Source organism: Dromiciops gliroides, chromosome 5 (genome assembly GCF_019393635.1).
Source record: "Dromiciops gliroides isolate mDroGli1 chromosome 5, mDroGli1.pri, whole genome shotgun sequence".
Lineage (NCBI taxonomy): Eukaryota > Metazoa > Chordata > Mammalia > Microbiotheria > Microbiotheriidae > Dromiciops > Dromiciops gliroides.
In genome coordinates, this window is record NC_057865.1 from 142,564,461 (window position 1) to 142,590,825 (window position 26,365).

Sequence of the window (26,365 nt, forward strand, 5' to 3'; positions counted from 1 at the left end):
GGATGAGAACAGTGGAGGCAATCTGCTGGTGAAAACAGAAGGAAATGAAAGCAAAGGTACATGAAGAGGGGTTAGCTATGGTAAGAAGGGCCATCTCCTCAAGACCCGATTAAAGCATTTAATAATACCTCAAAAGCTTGTGCTATATCAACTGACACTGCAGAATTTTTTTAAATCCCTAAGGCCAAGAAAATAAATAGGTTGAATTAATAAGTTGAATTATGACATCTGCATATAATTATTTTTAAAAGAATTTCTAGCATTTTTCATTTCATCAATTGATAAGCCTGAGCCTTCAGCTGACATGCTTGGCCTTTCTAGTATTAAAGGAATAGTGGGGGGGATGATGTCAAAGAGATGTGAGGATTTAGGAGATGAGGGTGAATAGAAAAAAGTGAGGTCCTAAGTTACTAAAAGCCTTGATTTTCTAGGTAAAATATGAGCAGTAAGAGTTTCATCTTGAAAAGAGGTTTGGAACAGCTTTTGTGGTTAATGGGATGAAGAATAAATTTGGGAGGGGTAAAAAGATTACTTTGCTGTAATGAACCCACTACCACTGGATGACATTGTCCAGCTCCATTCAGTAACAGGACTAGGAATAAAGGGAAGTAGATGTGTCAGTAATATGTTAGGGCTTAAGCCCATAAAATACCCCAAGGTGATTTGATTCATGTCAACTATCTGTATATAAATTTAGTAGTAGAATCATTTTAAAAATACTGGTATCATGATCATTGTATCTCTCTCCAATTATTAAAGCCTTATTTTATAATTTCTATGAAAATTTAATTGCAGTTATATTTACTAAAATGTTTCCTATCTTGGAAGATTAACTCCCAGATACTTAGTGCCCTCTAAATATTTCTCTTCCTCTTCCTAGTTTTTGTAACATAAAATATTTGTGATTTTACCTTGCACCCTACTTTGCTTAGCTATCGCTTCCATTTCTTTTGATTTTTTAAGTGAACCATCCACAAAGTTAGCTTTGCCTTTTCTTTGCCAATGCATATTTCTTTATCTAATTTTTTGTGCTGCCGGTACATTTCTCCATAAACACCATTCCTTTTTTTTTTTTAGGACAATGAGGATTAAGTGACTTGCCCAGGGTCACACAGCTAGTAAATGTCAAGTTTCTGAGGTCAAATTTGAACTCAGGTCCTTCTGAATCCAGGACCAGTGTTTTATCTACTGCGCCACCTAGCTGCCCCACACCGTTCCTATCTTAATGTTCAGTCCCCCATCCTGCTCCATTGCTTTAGGTTTTCCACCTGCTTCTGGATGAAGTCACCTCACACCTCAACCCTTGGCTCAGTCAATGAGTGGTTGCTGGAAATCAATATAAGGAGATATGAAGAAAATACCAGTTTATTTCATTAATATCATCAAACAAAAATTCTATAATTTTTCCTCGTTCTTGTTGTCCTCAACATAGCTAATGCTGAACAGTAAGTTCTTTAAAACAGTCCCATAACCATAAAATCATTTTTCCGCCATTCCCAACTACTGGTCTGGAATAATGCAGGCATGGCCTTAGTCCAAAGTAAACTAATATCTCGTATCTTACTCACACAATAAAAAGACACAAGGTCTTGCAATTTGTTTATTTAACTGCAAATCTGAGTGCATACTTCACCTTCCTCATATTAGATAAGTTATTAAGAATGGCTATAAAATACAATATTGCAGACTCTCCACTCTTCCCTAATAAGCCAAAAATCATCAATTGGGGGAAAAAATTTTGTGGCACTTAACCCAAACAAGCAAAGTAAAAAAAAAATAAATAAAACCTTCTAGTGACCATATAATTTGGCAAGCAAAACAGGTAGGTTTTAAGAGAAAAAAGTGACATGGTAGGAAAACAAGGTCATATTCAGGATTAACAAAAGAGACTTTGAGTATGTGGTCTAGTCAGCTGACATTCTTTTAAATTCTACAGTACTATACAAGTTGATATTCAAAATTACATTTAGGCATTACAATATCCTAAATGAAAGATGAAATCACATCCCACATTAGTACTCCTAAGGCAGAAAAGTATACTAATACAGTTTAAAAAGACTTTCATCAATACAAGTTCAAATAAAGTGTGACGTAATACAGAGTACTAGAGAGATTAAGAAGACCTAGCTTCCAGTACTGGTTTGACTGCCAACAATTAGTGTGCGCCCTTGGACAAGTTCTTTAGCCTTTGCGGACTGCATCATCTCTACTGCCTCTCCCATCTCTAAAAACTATTTATTGAAAAGGGGTTTATCTGACTCTCAATTAACCAGTATACCCAATTCCCTAAGCATTCTGGTTGAAATTTTAATATAGTTTCAAAACTGCAAACTTATACAGAAGTTACTGGTGATGTTTAATATTTAACCATACTCTCAAAACTGAATGACATGGGACAGTAGCAAGCAAAATAAACTAAAAGAGCAAATTATGCTAAATGTAATAAGGGAATTCCCATTTTCAATAATCTTAGTTTCAAAACAAAGTAATCTGTAAATTAAATCAACTGAAGCCTTTTTTCAGGCATTCAAAAATATTTGATTAGTTCTCCATAAAAGTAAAATACTGATAACTGCTGAAGCTCACTTGCCTTGAATTTTGGACAAATGATTTTGTAGGTTTCATTACATTAAAATAAACACTTTATACTAGTAACCAAGAATAAACAGAGCATTCAAGTTGTAAATATTGTATTTGTTTCACTCACATATAACTGTGTTATGACAGGTGCTAGTTTTGTCAACACATATAGATATGATTAATACTCATACAAAGTATGACAGAAAAGTGCAGAACTGAAATTATCATAAAACTACACAATGAAGTTACACGAAGAAATTAAGTCTGTGCAAAAAAAAAAAAGAAACCAAAAGACATTTCTCACTATTTAAAAATATTGCACATTATGATATGGGTATACACGTTGGCTGTTTTTAAAGACTGAGGTATGAGTTAATTACCAAATGATGGAAGCAAAGAAAAAAGGAAAAGCACTTGACATAACGAGGACATCCACAAAAATAAGTAGATAGTCAAAAACTCAAGAAATATGAATGGCACTGAAAAGCAGGTGTGAGTTCCATTACAAAGACAGAGTAGCTCAGAAAACATGAAACAATCTCTTGGCAACATATTGTCTTTTTTATCTGTAATAATGGGTCTAAATATATGTGAACAAGGTCATTCCTTTCACTAATACATATTCCATGTTTTAAAAAGTATTTTCATGGAAAGCACTACTAAACTATCCCATGACTCTTCTCCTTTGAAATAAATCCCATAGAAAAATAGAATTGCAAAATTCCAAAATTTCACAGGTGAAATGCTATCTCTGGTAAGCCTAATGAAATCGAACAGTTTTACTTAAGTAAATCTTTCCATAACAAAAGTCCACATTTTAGGTAGCAAGAAAATTAGTACAGATCATGCAAATTTAAATTACTAAAGATTTCACTGCAAAAGTCTATTTAGTTCTAATATACAATTTACATCAGGTAAATAGCCGAAAGTTTAGTTGTTAAACTCATGGATCCTTTCTTGGTTTTAACAAATCTAACCAAATGAAGGAATTTGTTGGCAGGTAAATGAAATTTATTTTAACTCATTAAATTTCTAAGATTTTTTTTTCCCGTCCTAATTGAGGAAATGTTAATTAGCTCAATGTCATCTAGTTCCACAGTGAAGTTGTCAAGATTGTTTTACTTACACCTTTATGATATTTGTTAGGCATTTTAAAAGGTAAATTCATGCATTTGTCAAAACAGTTCACAGAAACGTTTGTTTCTATTTGTATCCATAAGAAATGATCAGCTGGCTTTTAAAGGGTGGGACAGAATTACTGTCCTGAACAGTCAGTGTATGTAGTAACCATATTTCCTCTACGTTGAGTGACAGTCCTACAATGTTTGCCAGATCCATGGAATCTCTTTTCGGTTTGCACTGTGTGTCGGTTTGCACTGTCAAAACCATTGAATGAAAACATTTTTTCCATATCTTCAAACATGTCATCAAACAGTCCACCTCCAAAAGAGAATTCCTGAAAATGATGCCTTTGCCTGCTGGAACCATCCTGGCGTGTTCGGAAGTGAGTTTCAAAATGTTTTTTGGTTTGAGTGTTTTTGTCAGGACCAAAAAAATCAAAGTCTTTAAAAAGATCATCAAAGTTGAAGTTGAATGACTGCTGGAAGTTATTTCCACCACTACTAGTAAAGGTACTATGTCCAAGTGAATCATAATCTTTTCGCCTATTAGCATCTGAGAGTGTTTCATAAGCTAAAAGGGATAAAAAAAATTTTTAAACTGAAGGCAAAGAAATATGAAATTTTATACAATAAAACCTTTAAATAAAGTAAATCTTCAACTTCAATGACAAGATATTATGGATATTTTCTAAAACTTATCTTTTGGAATTCAAATTTAAGAATTCAATTCAAGAATTCAAACTTATGTGTCATTTAAAATACATATACACACACATACATACATACATACATATATGTATGTGTGTGTATATGTATATATCCAGAAGCTGGAGATTGCCTGAATTTGCTATTTTAAATTAACATCACTGTTTCCTTTTGTTCATATAGATAATAAATGACTAGATATATAACCAAATATGTCTTTAAAATGTAAAAGAACCATAAGACCAAAAATTTTAAGAGAGGTCCCTTACACAAAAAAAGCAGAATTCTAGAATCTTTCCAGCACACATTTATATCACAGTTCATGGTTCACATTTGCTTTTCTTACAACCAATACTGTGAAGCATATAGTATAAATATTAGCAAATTCATTTTATATATGAAGAAACTAAGGCTTAGAAAACTTAAAGGTGCCACAGTTAGAAAATGTTTAGCTGGGACAAGAACTCATGTCCCATGTGATATTTTAAGACCAGTGCTCTTTTTTTCACTCCACTACATTACTAAGTCAGCAAGAGTGGTGAAATGATGAATCAGCCTAAAGTAGAATAGATGAAGTATAAGTAACACTTATGTTTAACAGTTCTATTTAAATAGAGAAAATCTTTTTAAGTAGGGATCATTACACCAAAGTAGACATAGTTAGTGACTGTTCTCTCCTCTCCTGGTACTCTTCCCCAGGCCCTTGCAACTAAAGGGGAGACCTCCTCATTTTACATCATTCAGTCATCTTCCTCCACTATTTCCTCTACTCCCATCTCCTACAAAAAGCTGGCCCTTCTCCTTACCAAAGCCAATCCCTTTATATGCACCCTTCCCTCCTGAACTCTCCAACAGATTGCTCTCACTCTCACCCCTCTTTTCTTTTCTTCAATCTCTCCCTTTCTACAGTAGTCTTACCTACTGTCTACAAACACACTCATAGCTTCTCCTATCCTTAAAAAATTCTCATTTGGGGGCAGTTAGGTGGCGCAGTGGATAGAGCACTGGCCCTGGAGTCAGGAGTACCTGAGTTCAAATCCGGCCTCAGACACTTGACACTTACTAGCTGTGTGACCATGGGCAAGTCACTTAACCCCCACTGCCCCACAAAACAAAAACAAAAAGAAAGGTGGATAGAGTGCCAGGCCTGAAGGCAGGCCGACTCATATTCCTGAGTTCACATATGGCCTCAGACAGTTACTAGCTGTGTGACTCTAGGTAAGTCACTTACCCTGTTTGCCTCAGTTTCTTATCTATAAAATGAGCTGGAGAAGGAAATGACAAACCAATCCAGTATCTCTGCCAAGAAAACCCCCAAAATGACTGAACAATAACAAAAGTGCCATATACACAAGCACTTAACATAAAATATTTATTGACAATGACTACTCCCAATTTATGTTTTATTGATGTTTTTATGTTTCAGATTTTCCCATAGCATGTCCTTTATATTCAAATATATTCCCTCAAATTTTGTTTTTTCATTAAATTCTTACTTTAAGGTTTTATCATAGCACAGAGAGGATCCTGGATTTTTCTAAGGCTATGCCAAAAGAATTCAGGCTTTGACAGGCCCTACACAAATCTTAAAAGGTTTGGATTGTAGACCCATGACAGGATATCAAAGTCTAGAGTAGCTAAGTTTGAAAAGTCACTAGAACACTGACCAACAGGTAGTGAATACTTTTTCATCACATGTAATTTAAAAAAGGGGACAAAGGATTGAGTTCTCTATCAGCAGGAGTATCCACAGGTACTGAATTTTGGTTCTTTTGAAAAAGAAGTTGCTGAATTTGTGATTATATATAACATTCCCTAAGCTCTGAGTGAAAGAATCTGTTTTCCTGTAAACCATATAACATCACCACCAGGAAGAACTAACATTTATATAGCATTTACCGTGTGTCAGGCACTATGCTAAACATTTTACAATTATTATCTCATTAAATCCTCACAACAATCTTGGGAGACAGGTACTATTATTCCTCGCCCTCCCTCCACCCCCCCTACACATTTTACAGATGAGGAAACTGAGGCAAACATAAGTGATTTTCCCAGGGTCACACCACTAGTGTCTGAAGATGCATTTGAACTTATGTCTTCTTGACTCCGGACTCTGCTCTATTTACCATGCCACCTTACCTAACCCCTTACTCAAGAAGTACTTTGTGGCATTTGGTGAGGTATATGACTGAACAATCTCGTTCTATGGTATTTGATACAAGTTGTATTTTACATGCAACTAGTTCCTTATTTGTATGAATAATAAATCCCCTGAAATTGTCTAATTATTCAATTTCACACTGCATATTTCTGTTGGGCTGGAAACAATGACTATATTTTATACAATTACAACTCTGAATAGTGCCGATTCAAAAAAATGCAACCACTTCATGGGATTCATTATTTACATTACCCAGGACCTAGCTATACATACAAACCAAAAGGTAAATATCCATAGAAACTTACTAATTATGAGGCCAGCTATGTATATTATTGAAGAGGTAACAATCAGGAAACTAACTCCATACTTTGAAAAATCTAAAATGTTCTAAGTATATGAATTCTACGAGTAAACTTTTTCTTTTCGGATAATCAGGTGTTTTCATTGCTGACAATTTTTTACCATTTTCTTTTCCAAAACAGTCAGAGAATGAACTCTGGGAACAAAGAAACACCATTTTATTTTCCTTGTACAGTCCACTTTGTGACTATTTTAATATTTATCTGTACCAAAGGATACAGGAAAAGGAAAAGAAAATTCATCTAAAAAGAAAATTCATCTAAAGAGATTTTAAAGTTGGAATTAATACAGTAGGATGGATATCTACAATTTCTTATTTAGATATGTAACTCCCTGGGCAGCTAGGTGGCGCAGTGGATAAAGCACAGGCCCTGGATTTAGGAGGACCTGAGTTCAAATATGGCCTCAGACACTTGACACTTGCTAGCTATGTGACCCTAAGCAAGTCACTTAACCCCAACTGCCCCCCCCCAAAATTAGATATGTGACTCCCAGCAATTCACTTAACCTCTGTGAGATTCAGCTTCCTCATCTGTAAAATAAAGAGAATAATATTTCTATTACTACTGATCTTATATGATTTAAATGTTTTCTAAGTCTTCAAGGGCTTTATAAAATGTGAATTATCACCAGATATTTTCTATGACAAATTCCACATCCTACAGAGAATAATGTCTCTTAAATATTCTCTCTGAATACCTATAAACCCCACAAACTTGAGAAAACCAATCAATATAAGCTATTTCTATGTATTCATTACCTTCTGCAATCTCTCTAAATTTAGTTTCAGCATCAGGGCTCTTATTTTTGTCAGGATGGTATTTCATGGCCAACTTATGAAAGGCTTTCTTGATTTGGCGTTCTGATGCAGATTTTGGAACTCCTAAGACATCGTAGTAATTTTCTGTAGCTAGAATTAATTCTGTAATCATTAAAATGCAGATTGCAAAGGTGAAAACTGCTTGTGGGGTAGCCATTTTCATGACCCTGGAAAAGAAGAAAATAATTACATTAGTTATTGGTTATCAAAAGCACTCTTAAAATTGAGAGGCAGGGGCAGCTAGGTGGCACAGTGGATAAAGCGCTGGCCCTGGAGGTGCTTTGAGTTCAAATCCAGCCTCAGACACTTAACACTTACTAGCTATGTGACCCTGGGCAAGTCACTTTTAACCCTCATTGCCCGGAAAAAAGAAATATTATATGTTGAAGATGTCAGAGGACAGGCAGTGACTCCTCAAAGCTCTCCCCTAAATCCCTCCAAATCCCTTCAAATAATGCCATAAGAAAATTGAGAGCAGCCTACCACAGAGGATAAAGAACTGGATTTGGAATAAGGAAGACGTGGGTTCAAATCCTGCCTCAAACATTTGTTAGCTGTATTACTATGGGCAAGTTACTTCACCTCTCTATGCCTGTTTCCTCATATGTAAAACAAGAGGAATGGATTCTGTGGACCTCTAAGGTTCACTCCAGCTCTAAATATACTGTGATTTTTTTCATAAATATAGCATTCAAGTAAAAAGCATGCTGATAGCTAGTATTTTTTTAAATGACCTATTTTTTTTAAAGTTACTTATTGCACCTATGCCAACTGTTATATACTGCTTTATAAGTGCTATAAAGTTTCTCAGATGTGGCATGGTAGAAAAAGCAATGAACTTATGGTGAGGAGAAATATGGACTCAAAATTTGACTCTAACATTTTCTAGTCATGTAGCCATGAACACTTCTCAGGGCCTCAATTTCCTCATCTTTAATATTTGAATAATTCCATCTTAGTGGAATTATCAATTTCATTATTATTAATTAAATGGAATTAACAATTCCATCTAGCCTTACTTTACAAGGCCACTGTGAGGATCAAATGTGGCCAAGTGATATGCAAACTTCAAAAGCAATAAATATGCATTATTTCAATTGTGTATGTCTGGCCCCAAATTTTTAAGTTCTTGGACTGAGATGTTTGTTTTGTTTTTTCCACATACCCTCCAATAGTTTCAGCATAGTACTCTGCATATGACAGATACCCAATAATTGTTCAATGATTAATTTTCCTTAATTAATACTTGATGGAGACCAATATGCAAAGCTTTTGTAGAAATGGACAAAAGTTTAAGCCATAATTCCTACTCCTAAATGACAAAAAGTTCATTTAAACTATGAGAAGGTATTCATTCTCATGTCAAATAAATGTCTCTCCTTTATCAGGAGCTAGGACTTCCCATAACCATTTTAGAAGTTTTCCTCCCAGGGAATTCACTAGTTTCAACTTTCAATTCAGTTATCATTTGTTAATCACTCAATATTTGTAGATCACAATTCTAAGCAAAAGTGGAAATAGAAAGATGATTAAAATGCCCCTGCCAGCAAATCGGTAATTCTTTAATTCACCATACTGATGACAGAACAAACATTTTACATTTTAGAAAACTAATTAAGTATCCAAGCTATATAAATACAGATTGGTCAGCTACTCTTGCCACAAGTTGTTGATATCCAAAAAGAAACAAGGCAAGAGAGCTACTTTTATTTTAACTTCAAATTTCAAACATCACACATAAATCGTGTCTTCAGCAAAATTAGAAAGTTTTGTTCATTTAGGGCTAGCTGAAACAAAATCCAATTTGGTTATGTAGATGTCAACGTATTCATAAAAGAAAGCTTAAAAAATTAAGAATGTCAGTATCTCACAAATTTTCCTCCCGCTTAAAAAAGTTTGCCAAAAATTCATATACATGTATGTATGTACAGCAAACCCTTTAAACTGAAAAATTCACAGATAAAAACGTCTCGTGAGCACTGCATTGCACCTGAGCGCTTAATAAATACCCGAAGGTGATATAACCACAAAGATGATGACGAAAAACACTACGGATTATTGAAATTGCCAACAACTACCAGGTGGAAAAAAAATTTCCCCCTAGAATTACTCATAGTCACGAGTACTCAAGCTTAAAGTACACCTTCCTGCATTAAAAGGAATATAAAGGTTGTAACCTGTTCCAATTGGATCGTAGATTGTTTATGAGCCACTTAGGGTTTAAAATACCAGAAAAGCCCTGGATGCCAAGCCGTTCACGCAGGCAAGGAATGTGCTTCGCCGCGTTCAAAACAAAAGGATTTGACCAGACTCCCCATTCGCAGCTTTTTAATGGTCTCCGCGGTCCGGGAAGGACTTGCAGACCAGCAAGGGGCCGCCTACCAGTTGCTGACAGATGAGCCCTTTAACCCAGCGATGTAGACACTGAGCCAACATCCCTGCATCAGACCCGAGAGAAGGATCCTGGGCTGGGGCCCTTTCTCGAGGTGATGTTTCCCAGTTAAAAATAAGGCAAGAGAGCATCGGGTCCAAGAAAAACAGACACCTGCACTCCATCCAGCCTCTCCACTCCAGCTCCCCCGGCCTCACCCCCCACCCCCACCCCGCCTTCAGCCAGTGCAGGACAGGCTCAGCTGACGACGCACTGGCCCATCAGGTGTTCAGCCACCGACCACCGCCCCCCCCCCCCAACTCCCGCTCCTCCGCCATCCCGAGGCAGGGCCCCTATCACCACCGCCCCCTCCACTTTACCTCAACTCCAAGTTTAAATCCTTATCCCTCTCTCCAGACCCCTCACCCAGATCACCTCCCCTCACCCCGCCCCAGCCACGGCCGCCGCCTTCCCCACGCTCACCTTTAGCCGCTCCGTCCCCTCCAGGAGGCGAAGACGAAGCAGCGGCTCCTCGTCCTCCAGACCGCGGAGGTCCCCTCCTCGGCGCCAGACTCTCTATCCCCTTTTACACCCTGTCCTCCTCCACCTCCTCCTCCCAGACGCGCAGCGCTGCCGCTGCACGTCAGCCTCGCTCGAGCTCCAACTCCAGGACCCACAGCCGCCGCTCCCCAGCAACCCCAGCCAGCACCAAGCCCGCACCAGGGAGAGTCCTACACGAAACGCTTTTCCATTGGCCGCGGCCGCCCCACCTGACTCCCGGCGCCTTTAGCGCACGTGGAAGACTGTTGTTACCTCTTTTCTCTTAGAGTCACTTCCGGCCTGGCGCGGGGAGGGCGAAGTGGAGGCGGGATCTCAGGTCCGACGGAAGACGGAAATGGGTGTGTGGCGTCGATGACAGTTCTAGGGCCTCCCTCCTTCCTTTCCCACTCCCATCAGCCTCCGAGCAGGCGCAGTAGACTCTTGGGTCGCGCCAAGGATGGTCTCGCAGCCCTGAAACGGCCCCGGTCACCCTCACGGCTCAGCGCTCGGCCTCGGCCTGCCAGTCGCGGTTCGCGGCGCGGTTGTCTTGCGCTTCTTGTATTCCTCTTCCCTTTTAGCCCCTGCGCGGCTCGACCGGCGCAATGCCCCGTTATTGCGCCGCGTTTAGCTGTAAGAACCGCCGAGGACGAAACAATAAAGACCGGAAACTGAGTTTCTACCCGTAAGTTGCCCCCCTGATAGAAGCGCCTTCTAGCCTCCGCCGCCGCCCCAGGGAGGGCGCCGACGCCTGGGGCTGATCCCGCAAAAGGTGTTGGCGTTCGGGCTCTCGCGCGCGCACTCTTCCCTCTCTCTTTCTCTCTCTCACCTCTTCTCGCCTTCTCCTTTGGTACCTGATGAAACCCGGTGGCTTTATTGCGCTTTGGTCCCCAGCCGAAGGAGCGACTGACGGCAGCCTCGCGGGGCTGCTGCAACCGGGCTGTAAGAGGCTCTGGAGGAGTGTCACTTTCCCGCTACCCCCCTCCCCGGCCCCATTCCCGCCTCGAGATTGCTCTCCCCCTTTTTTGCTCCCAAGCCTTTCAAACCCCCCCCACCCCCACCCCGCCTGTAAAAAAGTCTCCAATCAATTATGTCCAAGCGCGCTACCGTTTACAAAGCGCTTTAATGGATCTCATTTCATCCACACAATCTAATAGCTGCGAAGCAAGCGGGGCAGGAACGGGGTAGATGAGGAAACTGAGGCACGGGACAGAAGTCACATACAGGCCTATGGAATAATAAATGGACCAGAACGAACGAGTTGAGGCTCCCAGTCCATTGGTTTTTTCCATTCCATTCCATGAGACAGGTGGAATATTGTCGAACCTAAAACTTTTCACTTGGAGTGTTTTGGCCTCTCTTTATTGTGAGAGTACATCGTGTTACACCTGGTATGGCTCCCAGCGCTGCATTTGATGTAAACAAGTTATGCTTTGGGAGCTAACTGAAGCCACAGAGCCAGTCTGACTGCTAAACACTGTAGGTAGTTGCCTTCCTTTGTTTTAATTAGCTGTTTGACATAATTATTGAACGTAATAGAAACTAGTAGCAGTATTTGTTGTGTTTTTTTTAATTTTTTTTTTTTTAGTGAGGCAACTGGGGTTAAGTGACTTGCCCAGGGTCACACAGCTGGTGTCAAGTGTCTGAGGACGGATTTGAACTCAGGTACTCCTGACTCCAGGGCCGGTGCTCTGTCCACTGTGCCATCTAGCTGCCCCACTAGTAGCAGTATTAAGGGTAATGTTAAAAATCAACAATGAGGACTTAGTGATCTAAATTATACTGAGAACATCTGCTAAACCAATCAATCAGGTTAATACTAACATTCTGACAGTTCTTATAACTTTAAAATTTCCAAAGACTTTGTCATACAGATCATTGCTGGTTTTACATGTAATTTTGGGCCCAGGAACAGCATTAGGAAGCTTAAAAGGAAGGTATTGTTTGTTGTTTACTTATTTTTCAGGCCTTTTTCTAGAAACATAGAAGAGTAGAATCAAACTCAAGATTGCCAAGTAATTGCTTATGAAGACCCCTTGATACTTTCTTCACATTGAAGCATAGGGATATGGTGTCATCAGATCTGTTGTAATTCTGCACTCTGTCTTTAACTTTGATCTCACTGTCGTACCTTTGTTTAATCCAGTACTGCTTTAAAGAATTAGACACACCACAAATGAGTAAACTATTTTACCACTAATTTTAAATATGCTATCAAAATTTAACATGCATCATTTAAAATGTCCATGCTAACTACCGGTAGCATTTGGCCTCAGTTCAGAGTACAGTGTTTACTGTGAGAAGAAATTAGAACATTGAAGAGATACTTGATTTATTCTTTTTTGTATTTTGGTTTTTTGGGGCAATGAGGATTAAGTGACTTGCCCAGGGTCACACAGCTAGTAAGTGTCAAGTGTCTGAGGCCAGATTTGAACTCAGGTACTTCTGAATCCAGGACCAGTGCTTTATCCACTGTGCCACCTAGCTGCCCCGATATTTGATTTATTCTTTAGGAAAGTTTTTATTTGATTATTTAGCCTCACTTTGCTTTTCATTCTCCATTGCTTGTAGACTTTGGTTGCTACTTCTTTTTTATTCTGGGGATATAATGAAATAAAATTATAGGATCAAAGACACAATTTAGCCTTGCCAGTCAGTCAGTAAACATTTATTAAGCACCTACTGTGTGCAAGGCACTGTACTAAGCACTGGAAATACAAAGAAAGATAAAAAGACGGTCCCTGCTCTCCGGGATCTAGTTGTCTAACAGGGAGACAACACACAGACAACTATGTACAAACAAGATTTATGCAGGATAAAGTTGAAATAATCAACAAGGAAGTCACTAGAATTAAGGGAAATCTGGAAATGCTTCCTGTAGAAAGTAGGATTTTATCCAGGACTTGAAGGAAGTCAGGAAACAGAGATGAAGAAAGAGAGTATCCCAGGCATAGAAGAAAGCTGGTGAAAATGCCTGGGATCTGCAGATGGAATGTCTTGAGAAGCAAGGAGGCCAGTGTCTACTCAGAAGACAGGGATGCTGGTGGAAGAGTATTAGGTGAAAGAAGATTGGAAAGATAGAGGGAAGGGCAAGATTATGAATGCCAAAGGATTTTATATTTGATTCTGTAGATGATGAGGAACACACATAGGCTAGTGAATAGAGAGAGCATTGGCCTTGAAGTCAGAAGTAATAGGGTTCAAACCATGCCTCTGGCATTTTCTAACTTTGTCTTTATCAAGTCACAACCTTTCAGATCTTCAACTTTCTCATTTGTAAAATGGTGGAAACAATTTTAGAATATATCTCATAATGTTATTATAAGCATCAAATGAGATATAATTGATGTCCAGTGCTTGCAGACCCTAAAGCAATATATAAATATCAATTATTGTAGACACTTTGATTCCTAATCATATCACCATCGCTGCTTCATACATTTTGGTTTTTAGGTGTTGCTAAATTAAGGATCAATCCTACTCCTTCCTTTAGAAATGTTTTACATGTAAATATCAATATTTGCAAATCATTTAGATGCTTGAAAAGATGGGTGCACCTTTTTTGTTTATTGTTAATAATATTAAACTTCATAATATGTATAGTGTTTTAGTAATTGTTGCTGTTAGTCAACATTCGAGAGAGGTAATTCCTCTGTTATCTTGAGAGTATTTACAAAGTTCTGCCCATCCTCCCCTCAAAGCCAAAACATTCCAAAGGAAAACATTTAGTTCATTTTACCTTAAAATTAAATATAGTCATATATAACTTTTAGGAACAAGGAAGCCATTAAATCACATGGAAGTAAGCTATCAGTCATCCTAAAAGATTAGGAATGAGTGATTGGGAAGTTGTAGTTGGGAATACATTATGTAGATGTTAGGTTACTTATGTCTGCTATGTTTCAAGATGATGCAGTTAGGTGGCACAGTGAAAAAAGCACTGGGCCTGAGGACTCATCCTTCAGAGGTCATATCCAGTCTAGCTGTATGACCCTGGGCAAGTCATTTAATCCTGTTTGCCTCAGTTTCATCATTTGAAAAATGAACTGGAGAAAGAAATAGCAAACGACTTAAGTATCTTTACCAAGAAAACCCCAAATTAGAGTCATGAAGAGTCAGGCAACACTGGAAAAACAACTGAATTATGTATTTCAAGATGTGTTTTTCTTAGTCTCTTGTTTTACATATAGTCCAGGATAGGTCACTATAGTTCCTTGCATCATAGGATATGCCTTGATAATTTTAAACACAATGTGGAAATCGCATGAGTTCACTGCAATGATTGAATAGTAAAGAATGTGGTAGTAAGTCCTGGTTCTTTCTAAACTTCAGCTTTAAAAGCCCAGAAGCTCAGTGTTCAGTTTATTAATTAAACAAGCATTAAGTGACTTTCAGGGTAATTAGACCCTAGGAAAACTGAATTACATAGCTCTAAACTCAACAGAAGACAGACTTATCAAGATGTCAATTTATGGGGCAACTAGGTAGCATAGTGGATAGAGCACCAGCCCTGGAGTCAGGAGGATCTGAGTTCAAATCCGAACTCAGACACTTGACACTCACTAGCTCTGTGACCTCGGCCAAGTCACTTAACCCCCATTGCCTCGGGAAAAAAAAAACAAACCAGGATGTCAGTAAATTAATGTAGTGTAGGAATTATGTCTGTCACAAAAGACCAGAAAATGTGCATTGGTCAAGGCAAGCTCAATCAAGGTGTCATGATATCTGGAAACCTAATCAGTAAATTGGTTAGTAAGCATTGGAATCATGGAGCAAAATCTTAAAGGTATATTTTCACTTTATTAGCCTAAGTCAGCCTTCTCAATTCTGGGTATATGACTGTCATTCATCTCCACTAGTCATGACATGCTTTCCTCGTAGAGTTCTAGAAACAAGTGAGTACTTTCAGTAACTCAAGAAATTCTCATTCCTGGTTTGTTCAAGAACATTAATGTTTTTTTGTAAAAATAAAAACACTCCAGGTATCCCAAATGTTTTCCCTCCTTTAATAAATCCTTAAATGATCAAAAGGTGCTAGTTAAAGGCACTGTGGTGCAGAGGAAAGAACAGCAAATTAGTATTAGCAAGCCACTTACTCTTATTTGCTTTATTTGTAAAGTGAGGGAGTTAGATTAAATAAGACTCTGAGGTCCTGTCAAATTCTTTCATATGAACCATATGTTACCAGCAAGGCCTTTAGTAACCCAGGAAGAAGAATTGCAAATAAGTGAAGTTTGTCATTTCATTTAGGATTTCTTTCAAGTTTCAGTTATTAGATTTAAGCATACATTTCAAAGAAACTCTAGGCCCAACTCACTAACTGCTACAGTCCTTGCAGGACTGTAGTTGCTTTGAGGGCAGTCCAACAACTCCATCTTAATTCTATTAATCATCTGTTATGTGCTGAGCACTGTGCTAGACAACTTGGATTAGAGAATAGGGAAAAAATTAAGCATTAAATACAAATATTAAATAAGAGATGAGAGGTGTCACCTCATACATAAATATATTTCGCTATAATACAAGAATAGAATATAAGTATATGGGATTGGTTCAAAACATGGTTGAAGGAAAGAAATGTTATTTCTGAGAGTGAGTGATCAGGGAATTAGATTTCTTGGAAGAGATAAAATTTGAACAGGATCTTGAAAATCAGACAAGGTTTCCAAAGACAAAGATGGTAGGAAATATATCCCAAGCATGGGGAAAGGTCTAGGCAAAAGCATAAAGGTGGGGAGACATCTAGGCCAATCTCCTCATTTTACAAATTAATACTGAGGCCCAGAGTGGTTCAGTGATTTACTCAAGGACACAGGTAGAGCAGATGGGAAAGATGTGATTTGAATTCTGGTCATCTGAATGCAAATCCAGTGTTCTTTCCACTGCATTATGCATATAAAGAATTTGGATTATGTGGTATGTCAGTAGTAGTTAGCCAGCACAGCATTTTGAGCCCAGAAGAAACATAATCAAATCTATGCATGAGAAAGATTATTTGGCAGCAGTATGGTGGGTATATTGGCAGGAAATTAGTAAGGAAGATACTGTACTAAGATAGTGGGCAGTAAAGTCCTTTGTCCTTCTCTGGTGGTGGTAGAAAGAGAAAGGATATCAAAGACATTTCAGAGTTGAAATTTGCAACTGATTGTGACAGGTGTGGGAGAGTGTAACGATTGGAATGACGGCACCTGCTGGATACTTACTGTAGAAGAGTTCTGCCCATGAAGCAAAGGTCTTTGAGGGCAAGACCAGGAGTCTTTTCTTTGGGAGGAAGTGACGCGGACTAGTGGGAGGAGGAAGGAAGAGACTGGCGCTGACTCTGGGGCCCTTTCCTGAGGACGCTGGCGGAGAAGGGAGCTAGAAATGTGCTCTCCCTTTAATAGATAGGAATCTAGGCCTTTCTCTCTCTCTTTACCAAATTCTTATTCTCCTTAATAAATGCTTAAAAGTCTAACTCTTGCTAAAGCTTATAATTTATTGGCGACCACTCATTAGATATTTTAGACAGTTTAGCTAGAATTTTAGCCCTTAACAAGAGGGAACAGTTTCAAGCATTCTTAACTTGATAAATAATGGTGCCATTGACAGAATCAGGAAACCAAGAGGATGAGGCTGTTAACCATAAGGAAAGGGATAGGAGGAAGGCAGTTCTGTAGAGATGAACATGAATTCTGACCACATACTCTTCCCCCATCCATCCAAAAAGTGACAAACAGTTGGTTTCTTTAATTTAACCCTCTTCTACTGGCATCACAGTTGCTGTTTCAAAGCAGAGAATAAAGGTAGGAGTTGGTTTGGGAATAGATTGTTCAGTGCATGTTTTTCCTATTTACTTTACAAATCATTTTCTATGTAAATTCACAAATAAATAGTGTTAGTTGTCCCTTTACAGGTTAAGAGTATCCAGAATTTGGCTATCAGATTAGCAACAGCAAATCCAATTCCTAAAGTTTGGTGCCAGTAGGAAAACAAACACAACTCTGATCATCTAATTTTAGATGCATTTATGCACATTAAATATACATGTACACTACTCTTAAAACAGTGGTAAAGACATTCTTTTTGCTTCTTATAGTCTCTTATTTGCCATAGTGATTCATTAAGCATGCATTTGTTGCTCTTTTAGGAGTTATCCCAGGCAGACACTTCAGTTTAATAAGATAAACTACTACTTACGTTGATCCAACCTAGGGCTTTAGAGAAATGCATTCATTCAATAGGTATTTATTAAGTGTATATATTGTACAAGAAATCTTTGGGAAATTTTTCATACATACTAGTTAAAGTCATATTAAGTTTCCAAAAAGGGTCTTCATAAAATCCTTATACACTTTTAAAATGTAATAACTGGTAACTCATTTTTGCCACAGAAACAATGTTACGTAAGGAGGGGAGGGTTAGGTTCCAGAGCCAAGCTAGTGCCAAGAGCTCTCATTCCCATGGGCCTGAGTTCTCAATAGGCCTGCACTTGTGGGAAAAGGTGCTCTGATGATAAGGAAAGCCTCCCAGAGACTCTGTTGAGTGGGAAAAGGGTGGGAATTCTGAAAGTTTGAGCTAGAATGGGAATGAAAACTCATAGCTTGGCCAGATGGAGGTGGAAAGCCAGTATAAAGTATAGTGAGAGTACTAGGTGAGGAAAGCTGTATAGATAGCAATATCCCAAAGGACTATGTAGGTTCTTTCAGAACATCAGCCCTTCCTAGCAGCAGTAGAGTACTTTGCAAGACTCCATCTTAAAGGTGTAGCAGCAAAAGATCATTTTGTGAATGTTCATAAATAGATACCTCTATAATATTTGACCTGGGAGTTCTATATTTTATGAAAGTTATCAAAATAGCAAGAATTTAGGATGTCATAAAAAATATATTTTACAGTCGAAAACTTGAAAATTTAAAACTAGTAGTAATCTGTTTCCTATCAGAATTTATCATAAGCCATATTCAGCCGATGAAGCATACCATACGTGATAAAAGCATGCTAAATAACAAATACCAAATGTTCAGGAGCTGTCTTTTTAAAAAATCTTTTCTAAATAATTTACATCACTTTTAGACCCAAAAGTATCAAAACCTGACACCAAATGTTTACTTCTCTAAAAGAAGTCTTTACCTGTGTCAAACTAATCTCCCTTAGAACTTGGATTTGTATGTGTATGTGTATGATGTATATGCGCCTGCCTTTATATATATGTTGATATATACATGTGTTTGTGCATGTCTATGTATGTCTATGCATGTGTTTATGTATATATTCATATGTATATGTGTGTATCCATATATAACAGTAGCTTTAATAAGCATTTTCAAAAAGTGAATTGAAATCTGAAACTATAATGAAATTGAAGAGATGTATGGTTTTTCACAGTCAATCCTAGCTAATAAAGAAGGTAAAACTTCATTTTCTATCCATGGGTTTTTGGTGAACATATAGAATGTGGCAAAACTGGTGAGATGTAGTTTTTCCTATTGTTGATAAAAGGATCACAGTAGACCTGAGGCCCAAGGAAATTAAGTGATTTGCCCAAGGCCGCATACACAGTATGAGTCAGAAGTAGGATTTGAACCCAGATATCTGAGTTTAGAATCAGTGCTTTTTCTTTTCAATTCCAGGTTTCCTCTCCATGACAAAGAGAGACTTGAAAAATGGTTACGGAATATGAAACGTGATACATGGGTTCCCAGTAAATACCAGTTCCTGTGCAGTGACCATTTTACTCCTGATTCTCTTGATATCAGATGGGGTATTCGATATTTAAAACAAACTGCTGTACCAACTATTTTTTCTTTACCTGAGGACAGTCAGGTAATTTTTTCTCTTTCTTTGGGGGGAACTGAAAAGGGTAACTAAGGTTATCAAAGAAGGAGGAATAAGATTATTATTTACCTAACTTGTGGGAAATCCTACATATTTTGTGACTAGGTGTGGAGACATTCATAAAAGAAAAATACTGATTTTTACTGAATAATTATGTCACCTAGAAATGTGGGAATACTGTATTTGGTCTTTTATTTCAATTATAATACTTAATTATACTATGGCATGAAGATTGGAATTCAGAAAAGTATATTTCATATATCATGCCCAAAAAAGGATAAGGTTTCTAAAGCCTGTACATATATATAGGAAACATCTTTTTCCCCCTTTATCATAACAAGAAAATTTTTTTTTAATTCACACAGAAATTCAACAGCTCAAATAATTTAAGTAGGTTCATTCAGCCTTTTTATTATATATGTAGAACCACTAAAAGTGAATGGGATTCCATTATTAACGACTTTCCCAATGACTCCTGATATTTGCCTAAGTTAATTGGTGAATAACTATTCTGAAGACAATCAAAGGATTTTAAAGTAATATTTAATTTTTTGATTCTGAATTTAAGTAGTTTGCTATAATATTTGCCTATTTTTCCTACATGAAATTTTTTTACATCTTGAACATTTCAAATATTTACTAAATCACTAGATATGTAGTACAATATCTTTAAGTGTTGATAAATTTTACTCTGACAATATACCTTTTAATGTTATTTCTCATAAAACAAGCAATAAGCTTTGAAAAATGAACTTCCTGAATTTGAAAATATTGTTTTTTAGGAAAAAGAACAAGCAAAAAACAAGCCTCAGGAAAAAAAAGCAGAAGATGAGAGAGAAATATGCCTAATGGTAAAATCAGAAGAATTGTCTGAACAAATAGAACCAAAGGAAAATATAGTAAGCACAGAAAAATTTGATGGATGTACAAGTTTACTTTATTCATCTTCTTTGAGTGAACCACTGCAAAAGGATAAGCCACCAGTTTCCAGTATGGAAAATCCACATAATGACGCATTAACTATTAATTCTCCAACTTCACAACATATTGAAAAACCAAAACCTGTTTTAGAAACGGCAGTTGTCCAGGATATAGAAGTTAGTAGCTTTCATACATCTCTTGAGAACCTCTTAAATACTACAACTGCTACTTTGAACGTCTCAAATCCAGAGCATGTGCATCTCTCTATGGAACCCAGTAATGTAGTTGAAACAGATGTAGACCATCTCTCTAATACAGATATCACAGATATTTCTGTGTCAACACAGGAAAATACTGTCTTACTGAGTACAATTACTCAGACAATTGAAGAGCTGAACACAGATGAAGAATCAGTTATTACCATTCTAGTGCCTACTGAAAGTTCTAAGCCATCAACCAGTTCATTCATGCCAACAGAACAAGAGAGCATAGATGTGGAAGATGCAGATATTGAAGATTCCTTATACGATGACACAGACTATGGAATTGAAGTACTACAAACTGAGCATTCTTATTGCAGACAAGATGTTAACAGGGAACTTCTTTGGCAAAAAGTTACCAAACTACATTCAAAGATAACCCTTCTTGAACTACAGGAACAACAAACTCTAGGAAGACTCAAATCTCTAGAAACTCTTATAGGACAGCTAAAACAAGAAAACTTGCTATCTGAAGAAAAACTAAAAATTGTAGAAAACTGTTTCACAACATTTGAAGTTACTATGATAGAATAAAAACTTTTTGGAAGCCATAATTTTATATAAGATCATTACAAACTCTTTGATTATCCCTGAGTTATTTACAAGGTGACCTTTTTTCCAGCATGAATCTCTTTCTTAATGACATTTGTGAAAATACAGTGGCATAAAATGCCTCTTTTCATAAAATCCAGAATTAGGAAATTGCCCCCTCAAAGTGATAAGAAGGAGCATGAATGAAACTGCAAAAAAAAATTTAAGTATTTTTATTTTAGCCTAAGGAAGCATTTGTGAAACAAATTCTGTCATTTGATTCTAATACTCCATAATGATGTTAACATTGTGGAGGGGCAACATCTTATGGTAATTATGTAATGATGAATTTATTGTAAAATATGGCTGAATTCTAAAGATTGAGCTCCTATTTTGTTAAGTGAGAAGAATACTAAAATGGGAGTCAGTAAACCTGTGATGTAGTCTCACAGCTTGCTATTGGCTAGCTGTGTAAACTTGGGAAAATCACACCTGTATTTCAAGTGTCTCATCTGTAAAATAAGGGAATTAGATCAAGGGATCTTGTCAGCTTTAAAATTCTGTTTCTGTGAGACCCTTCTCTATTTAAGAACATTTTAAACAGAGCTATACTTTCAAAGATATTTTACAATATGTCTTGATCATAATTAATTGCTTATGTTGTCTGGATAGCCTCAGTATTCACTTTTATAAGGATTCCTGTGTGGTTTGACTTTCAACTGCAATGCATTTCTATAATAAAGTATGCCCCAGGATTGTTTTGTTTTCATTTGAACAGCATTGTAAACTGGGCACCATCTTATATAGTGCTCATTTGTGTTCTTAGAATAAGATTCTCTTAAACCTTAAGGATTACTTCTTAAAATATAAATATACCTTGTTTGATTGGCCATTGTCATAGTGTTCTAGGAGCTTCATAAAAGAATATCAACTATATCCCAATATTTCATAAATTCAAGGGATAAGTTAATAAATGAAAAAAATTTTAAACGCAATTTTCATAATACTCATTCCACAATATTCATTCCTTAGTGAGTATTATTAGCTTTTTTTAAAATTGCTTGTGTGTTGGGCATTCCAGAATTTTTGTTTCTTGGGACATCAGTATGATGAACATCATTCTCATTCATCTACATTTTAATTTATGTTTAGCTTATAATCAAGAAATTTTAGGGAAATGGATAACAAATACATTGGGAAACAAACTTGAAAGAAAGTCATGTAAATAAAAATTGCTTTTAGATAGCAGCATGAGAAAATTAGGAGAAAACTAAAGTAGGAACATAATGATTTAAAGGAAATAAAAGCTTGGAAAATAGCTAATGTATTCTCTGAAACTAACAGTCAACTTGATTAATTGATGTTAATGAAGGCATAGCCCTAACAGTAAAAAGTATAATATATATCTTAGTTGGAAGGCAAATAATTACTTTTGTCCCTCCTAGCCCCATAAATTCTATGATTATTTTCCAACAGATAATTTCTTAGTTATATTTTTCTTAGGTTGATGTTAAATTTTACGTTGTCTTAAATATTTACCAATTGACAACAGATGAAGGTGCCCTGAAATTGTGTAGAGTAATAGAGAGAAAGCTAACCTGAAATTTTAAAGTATGATGTAGACTGAGAATGTCAGTAACTAAATAAGAATTTTTTAAGGTGTATTAATATAAAAAAGGTGCACTAATATAGTTCCCTTTCATTTAAAACTTAGTAGAATGTGAAACATCTTACTGTGTTGGGTGAAAATGAGAACATGATTTTTCCCCCATTCTCACAATCAAGTAATGTTACAAGGTTAGCAATTCTCAGTTTTCGGCAAGGCAGGTTATAAGTAATTGTTTATGCAAAGGCATTGTTTGTATTTTTGTTTTGTTTTGTTTTTCAGAAATAAGGTTGGTTAGGTAGAAATACCACCTGAAAAGAACCTAGGAGTATTAGGTATTGTCCTTGGCTTCTGTTTTCCCTTTTGTGTGTTTATCTTAGTAATACAAAAAATCCCCATCTTGCAAACAGTCTTTGTTCCAAAAGTTGATTTATAAGTTGATTGCTTGAAGATTTTTAGAAGCTATTTAAAAAGTGTTACAAGGAATGGTTGGGTTCCCAGGCTAGCTGATAAGACCTTACTTAAACAGAAATAATAGGACTGCACATTTGCACTAAAGAAAAAAATATAAATTCTAGTCATTAAGACAAAAAGACAATGATAAACTAATTTGTATTTATCTTGAGTGCTCATGATTGAACAACAAACAAACTTAAGTAGGCAAAGAGGGAAATAGAGTCTATAGAATGTATTTCAAGGGTTATATGGGTTGGTGGCAATGATTATAATGATTAATTTTTCTCTTATGCTCATCTGCTCCAATTGGGGTCATTCTTGGCTTACAAAGGAAGATAAAGAGATTTTTTCCAGACGTAAATAGAAAAGAGCTAAGATACAAGAGTGAAAAAGGATGTATAGGTGGAAGGAAATTTGCCCACAGTCAAACTGTTCATGGCAAAAGCCAGACAGGAAGAAGTATGACATCTTTATAGCATGTCTTCCTGAGTTGGGGGAAGGGAAGTTAGACAGTCCCCCATAATTACTACCATGTACCACTGTTGGCCTCTGACAGTCATGTTGGCTGTGATGGCTGGAAAAGAAAAAAGACAGCATACAACCTGCCATATGTATGTTAGATTTACAGGTCAAAGGTTTGTAACCCATGTAAACCATAGAATATGTTTCTTATTGAATTTAAAATAAGGATTTTTATAAAGGCTTGTTTTTCAGTTGAAATGTTAAATCTTAAGAAATTCAAATGTAAAAGCTCTAATACATTTTCAATAGAAAAATAAATTTTGTAAAGCAATTCTGAAAATGTTAATGCATCTTGGATTCCTAAAATTATATTAGGCAGAAATTTATATAGTAAAAAAAACCCAAAACATTCCTTATCTTCTCCAAAAAATGTTTTTTGGGTTTTTTTGTGATTGTGATCCCCTGTATAAGTTATCAGTTCTAATACACAACAAAGTATGCTTAAGACACAATTAAGAATGTTATTATGTTATCTCAAAGTTTTGGAATTTTCAACATAAAATGCACCTGTTATTGAAATGTTAGGATTCCTTTTCCTCCTTCATCCTTTCCACACATCCTAAGGATCAAGAGAACAAAATTCTAATTATTTGCCCATGAGTTTTTACTTAACAGTGTCTTCCCTAAGGCACCGATTACCTTCCTGGCATAGTAAATTAAGCTAGACAAACTAAAAGGCTACTCTTTACCTCATATTTCTGAGTCATTTTCCTAGAACAGTCTGAGCCAAACCAGCTCACTACTTTTACACTCTGATTATTCTAGTTTTCAGAACCAATGGCACAACATGTATCATTCTTTCCTTTTTTGTCTGAATAGATTTATTGGTTTTCTCTCATTCCTTCCAGATGTCCCAATTTCAATCTTGTGATGTCTCCACCTAAAGGAAAATGGTGATGGCTACCACTTACACCTCCCCTAGGTTGAAGTGTTGCTATACCTATTTCAGGAGTGTTTGTGTATTACAGATTTACCTTTTTGAAAAAGACATATAGTCTATTTTGCATTTCTGTGAGCATTTTTACTACCTCTTCTCAATTGGCCTTCCAGGCATTCACCTTTCAACAAAGGTATGAAGCTGTCACATGCCCAAAGGATATCCTCTGTTGTGTGATATCCTCTGTTGTCCCATATTTGTTCTCAGGATTTTCTTTTTTTTCTATTTGATTTGATATTTTATTTTTCCCCAGTTAATGTAAAAACAATTAACAACATTGGTCCTTTAAAATTTTTGAGTTCCAAATTCTCTCACCCTCCCTCCCCCCCAGCCATTGAGAAAGCAGGTAATCTAATGTAGGCTGTGCATATGCAGTCATGCAAAACATTTCCATATTAGTCATGTTGTAAAAGAAAGCACATGCAAAAAAAAAATAAAGAAAAAATATGTTTTAATCTACATTCAGACTCCATCAATTCTTTCTCTGGAGATGGTTAGCATTTTTCATCATAAGTCCTTCAGAATTGTCTTGGATCATAGTAGTGCTAAAAGTAGTAAGTCATTCACAATTGCTCATCATACAATATTGCTGTTAAGTGTGTATAATATTCTTCTGCTCATTTCATTTTGCATGAGTTCATGTAAGTCTTTCCAGGTTTTTCTGCAGCATCCTGCTCATCTTTTTTTAATTTCAGCCATTCCCCAATTGATGGACATCCTCCCAATTTCCAATTCTTTGCCACCACAAAAAGAGTGGTTATAAATATTTTATACATATAAGTCCTTTTCCCTTTACTTTTTTTTGGGGGGGGGGGTAGTGAGGGTTAAGTGACTTGCCCAGGGTCACACAGCTAGTAAGTGTCAAGTATCTTAGGTCAGATTTGAACTCAGGTCCTCCTGAATCCAGGGCTGGTACTTTATCCACTGTACCATAGAGCATTTTTATATGATTATAGTTAGCTTTGATCACTTCATCTGAAAATAGTCTATTCATATCCTTTGGCCATTTATCAATTGAGGAATGGCTCTTATTTCTATAAATTTGATTCAGTTTTCTATATATTTGAGAAATGAGGTATTTATCAGAGAAAGTTTGTGTAAAAAATGTTTTACAGTTAATGATTACTATGTATTTCCCTCCATCCTATTTTCCCCATTATTTCTACTCTCCTTTCACCCTGTCCATTATCAAAAATGTTTTGCTTCTGGCTTTTACTTCCCTTCTGTCAATGCTGTCCCCTCCCTTTTTTTATCCCCTTTTCCTTTTTTCCTGTATGGTTAGATAGATTTCTAAACCCAACTGTGTATGTTGTTCCCTCTTTGAATCAATTCTGACGAGAGGTTCACAGACTCCACCTCCAATCCCCTATCTTCTCCTCTGTAAAATCTCTTTGGGGCCTCATATCAGATAATTTACCCCATTCTACCTATCCCTTTCCCCTTCTCCCAGTGCATTACTCTTTCTCAACCCTTAATTTAATTTTTTTGATATTCAACTCATGTCTGTGCCCTCTATGTGTACCCCTTACAAGCCCTAATAATGTGAAAGTTTTTAGGAGTTACAAGTATTTTTCCATGTAGGAATGTAAAGAGTTTAACCTTATTGGATCTTATGATTTCTTATTCCTGTTTACCTTTTTATGCTGCTTTTGAGTCTTGT

The 26,365-nt window shown here is 36.7% G+C and overlaps 2 protein-coding genes across 3 annotated transcripts; one reads left to right on the forward strand and one right to left on the reverse strand.

The window, feature by feature from the left end:
• Positions 1–1,587: 1,587 nt before the first annotated feature.
• On the reverse strand, positions 1,588–11,030 carry DNAJB9 (DnaJ heat shock protein family (Hsp40) member B9). 2 transcript variants are annotated; one of them, XM_043965657.1, is made up of 3 exons: positions 10,935–11,030; positions 7,691–7,917; positions 1,588–4,272 (listed from the first exon to the last, which is right to left on the reverse strand). In XM_043965657.1, exons 2-3 carry the CDS (start codon positions 7,911–7,913, stop codon positions 3,836–3,838), a joined length of 660 nt encoding a protein of 219 aa, XP_043821592.1. In that variant the 5' UTR covers positions 7,914–7,917; positions 10,935–11,030; the 3' UTR covers positions 1,588–3,835. The 2 variants fall into 2 exon arrangements, with proteins under 2 accessions (XP_043821592.1, XP_043821591.1); XM_043965656.1 differs by lacking the exon at positions 10,935–11,030 and adding an exon at positions 10,605–10,743.
• A 177-nt stretch (positions 11,031–11,207) lies between these two features.
• On the forward strand, positions 11,208–25,166 carry THAP5 (THAP domain containing 5). The gene is made up of 3 exons (XM_043965655.1): positions 11,208–11,343; positions 19,268–19,460; positions 20,255–25,166. Exons 1-3 carry the CDS (start codon positions 11,264–11,266, stop codon positions 21,185–21,187), a joined length of 1,206 nt encoding a protein of 401 aa, XP_043821590.1. The 5' UTR covers positions 11,208–11,263; the 3' UTR covers positions 21,188–25,166.
• The last annotated feature ends 1,199 nt before the right edge of the window (positions 25,167–26,365 follow it).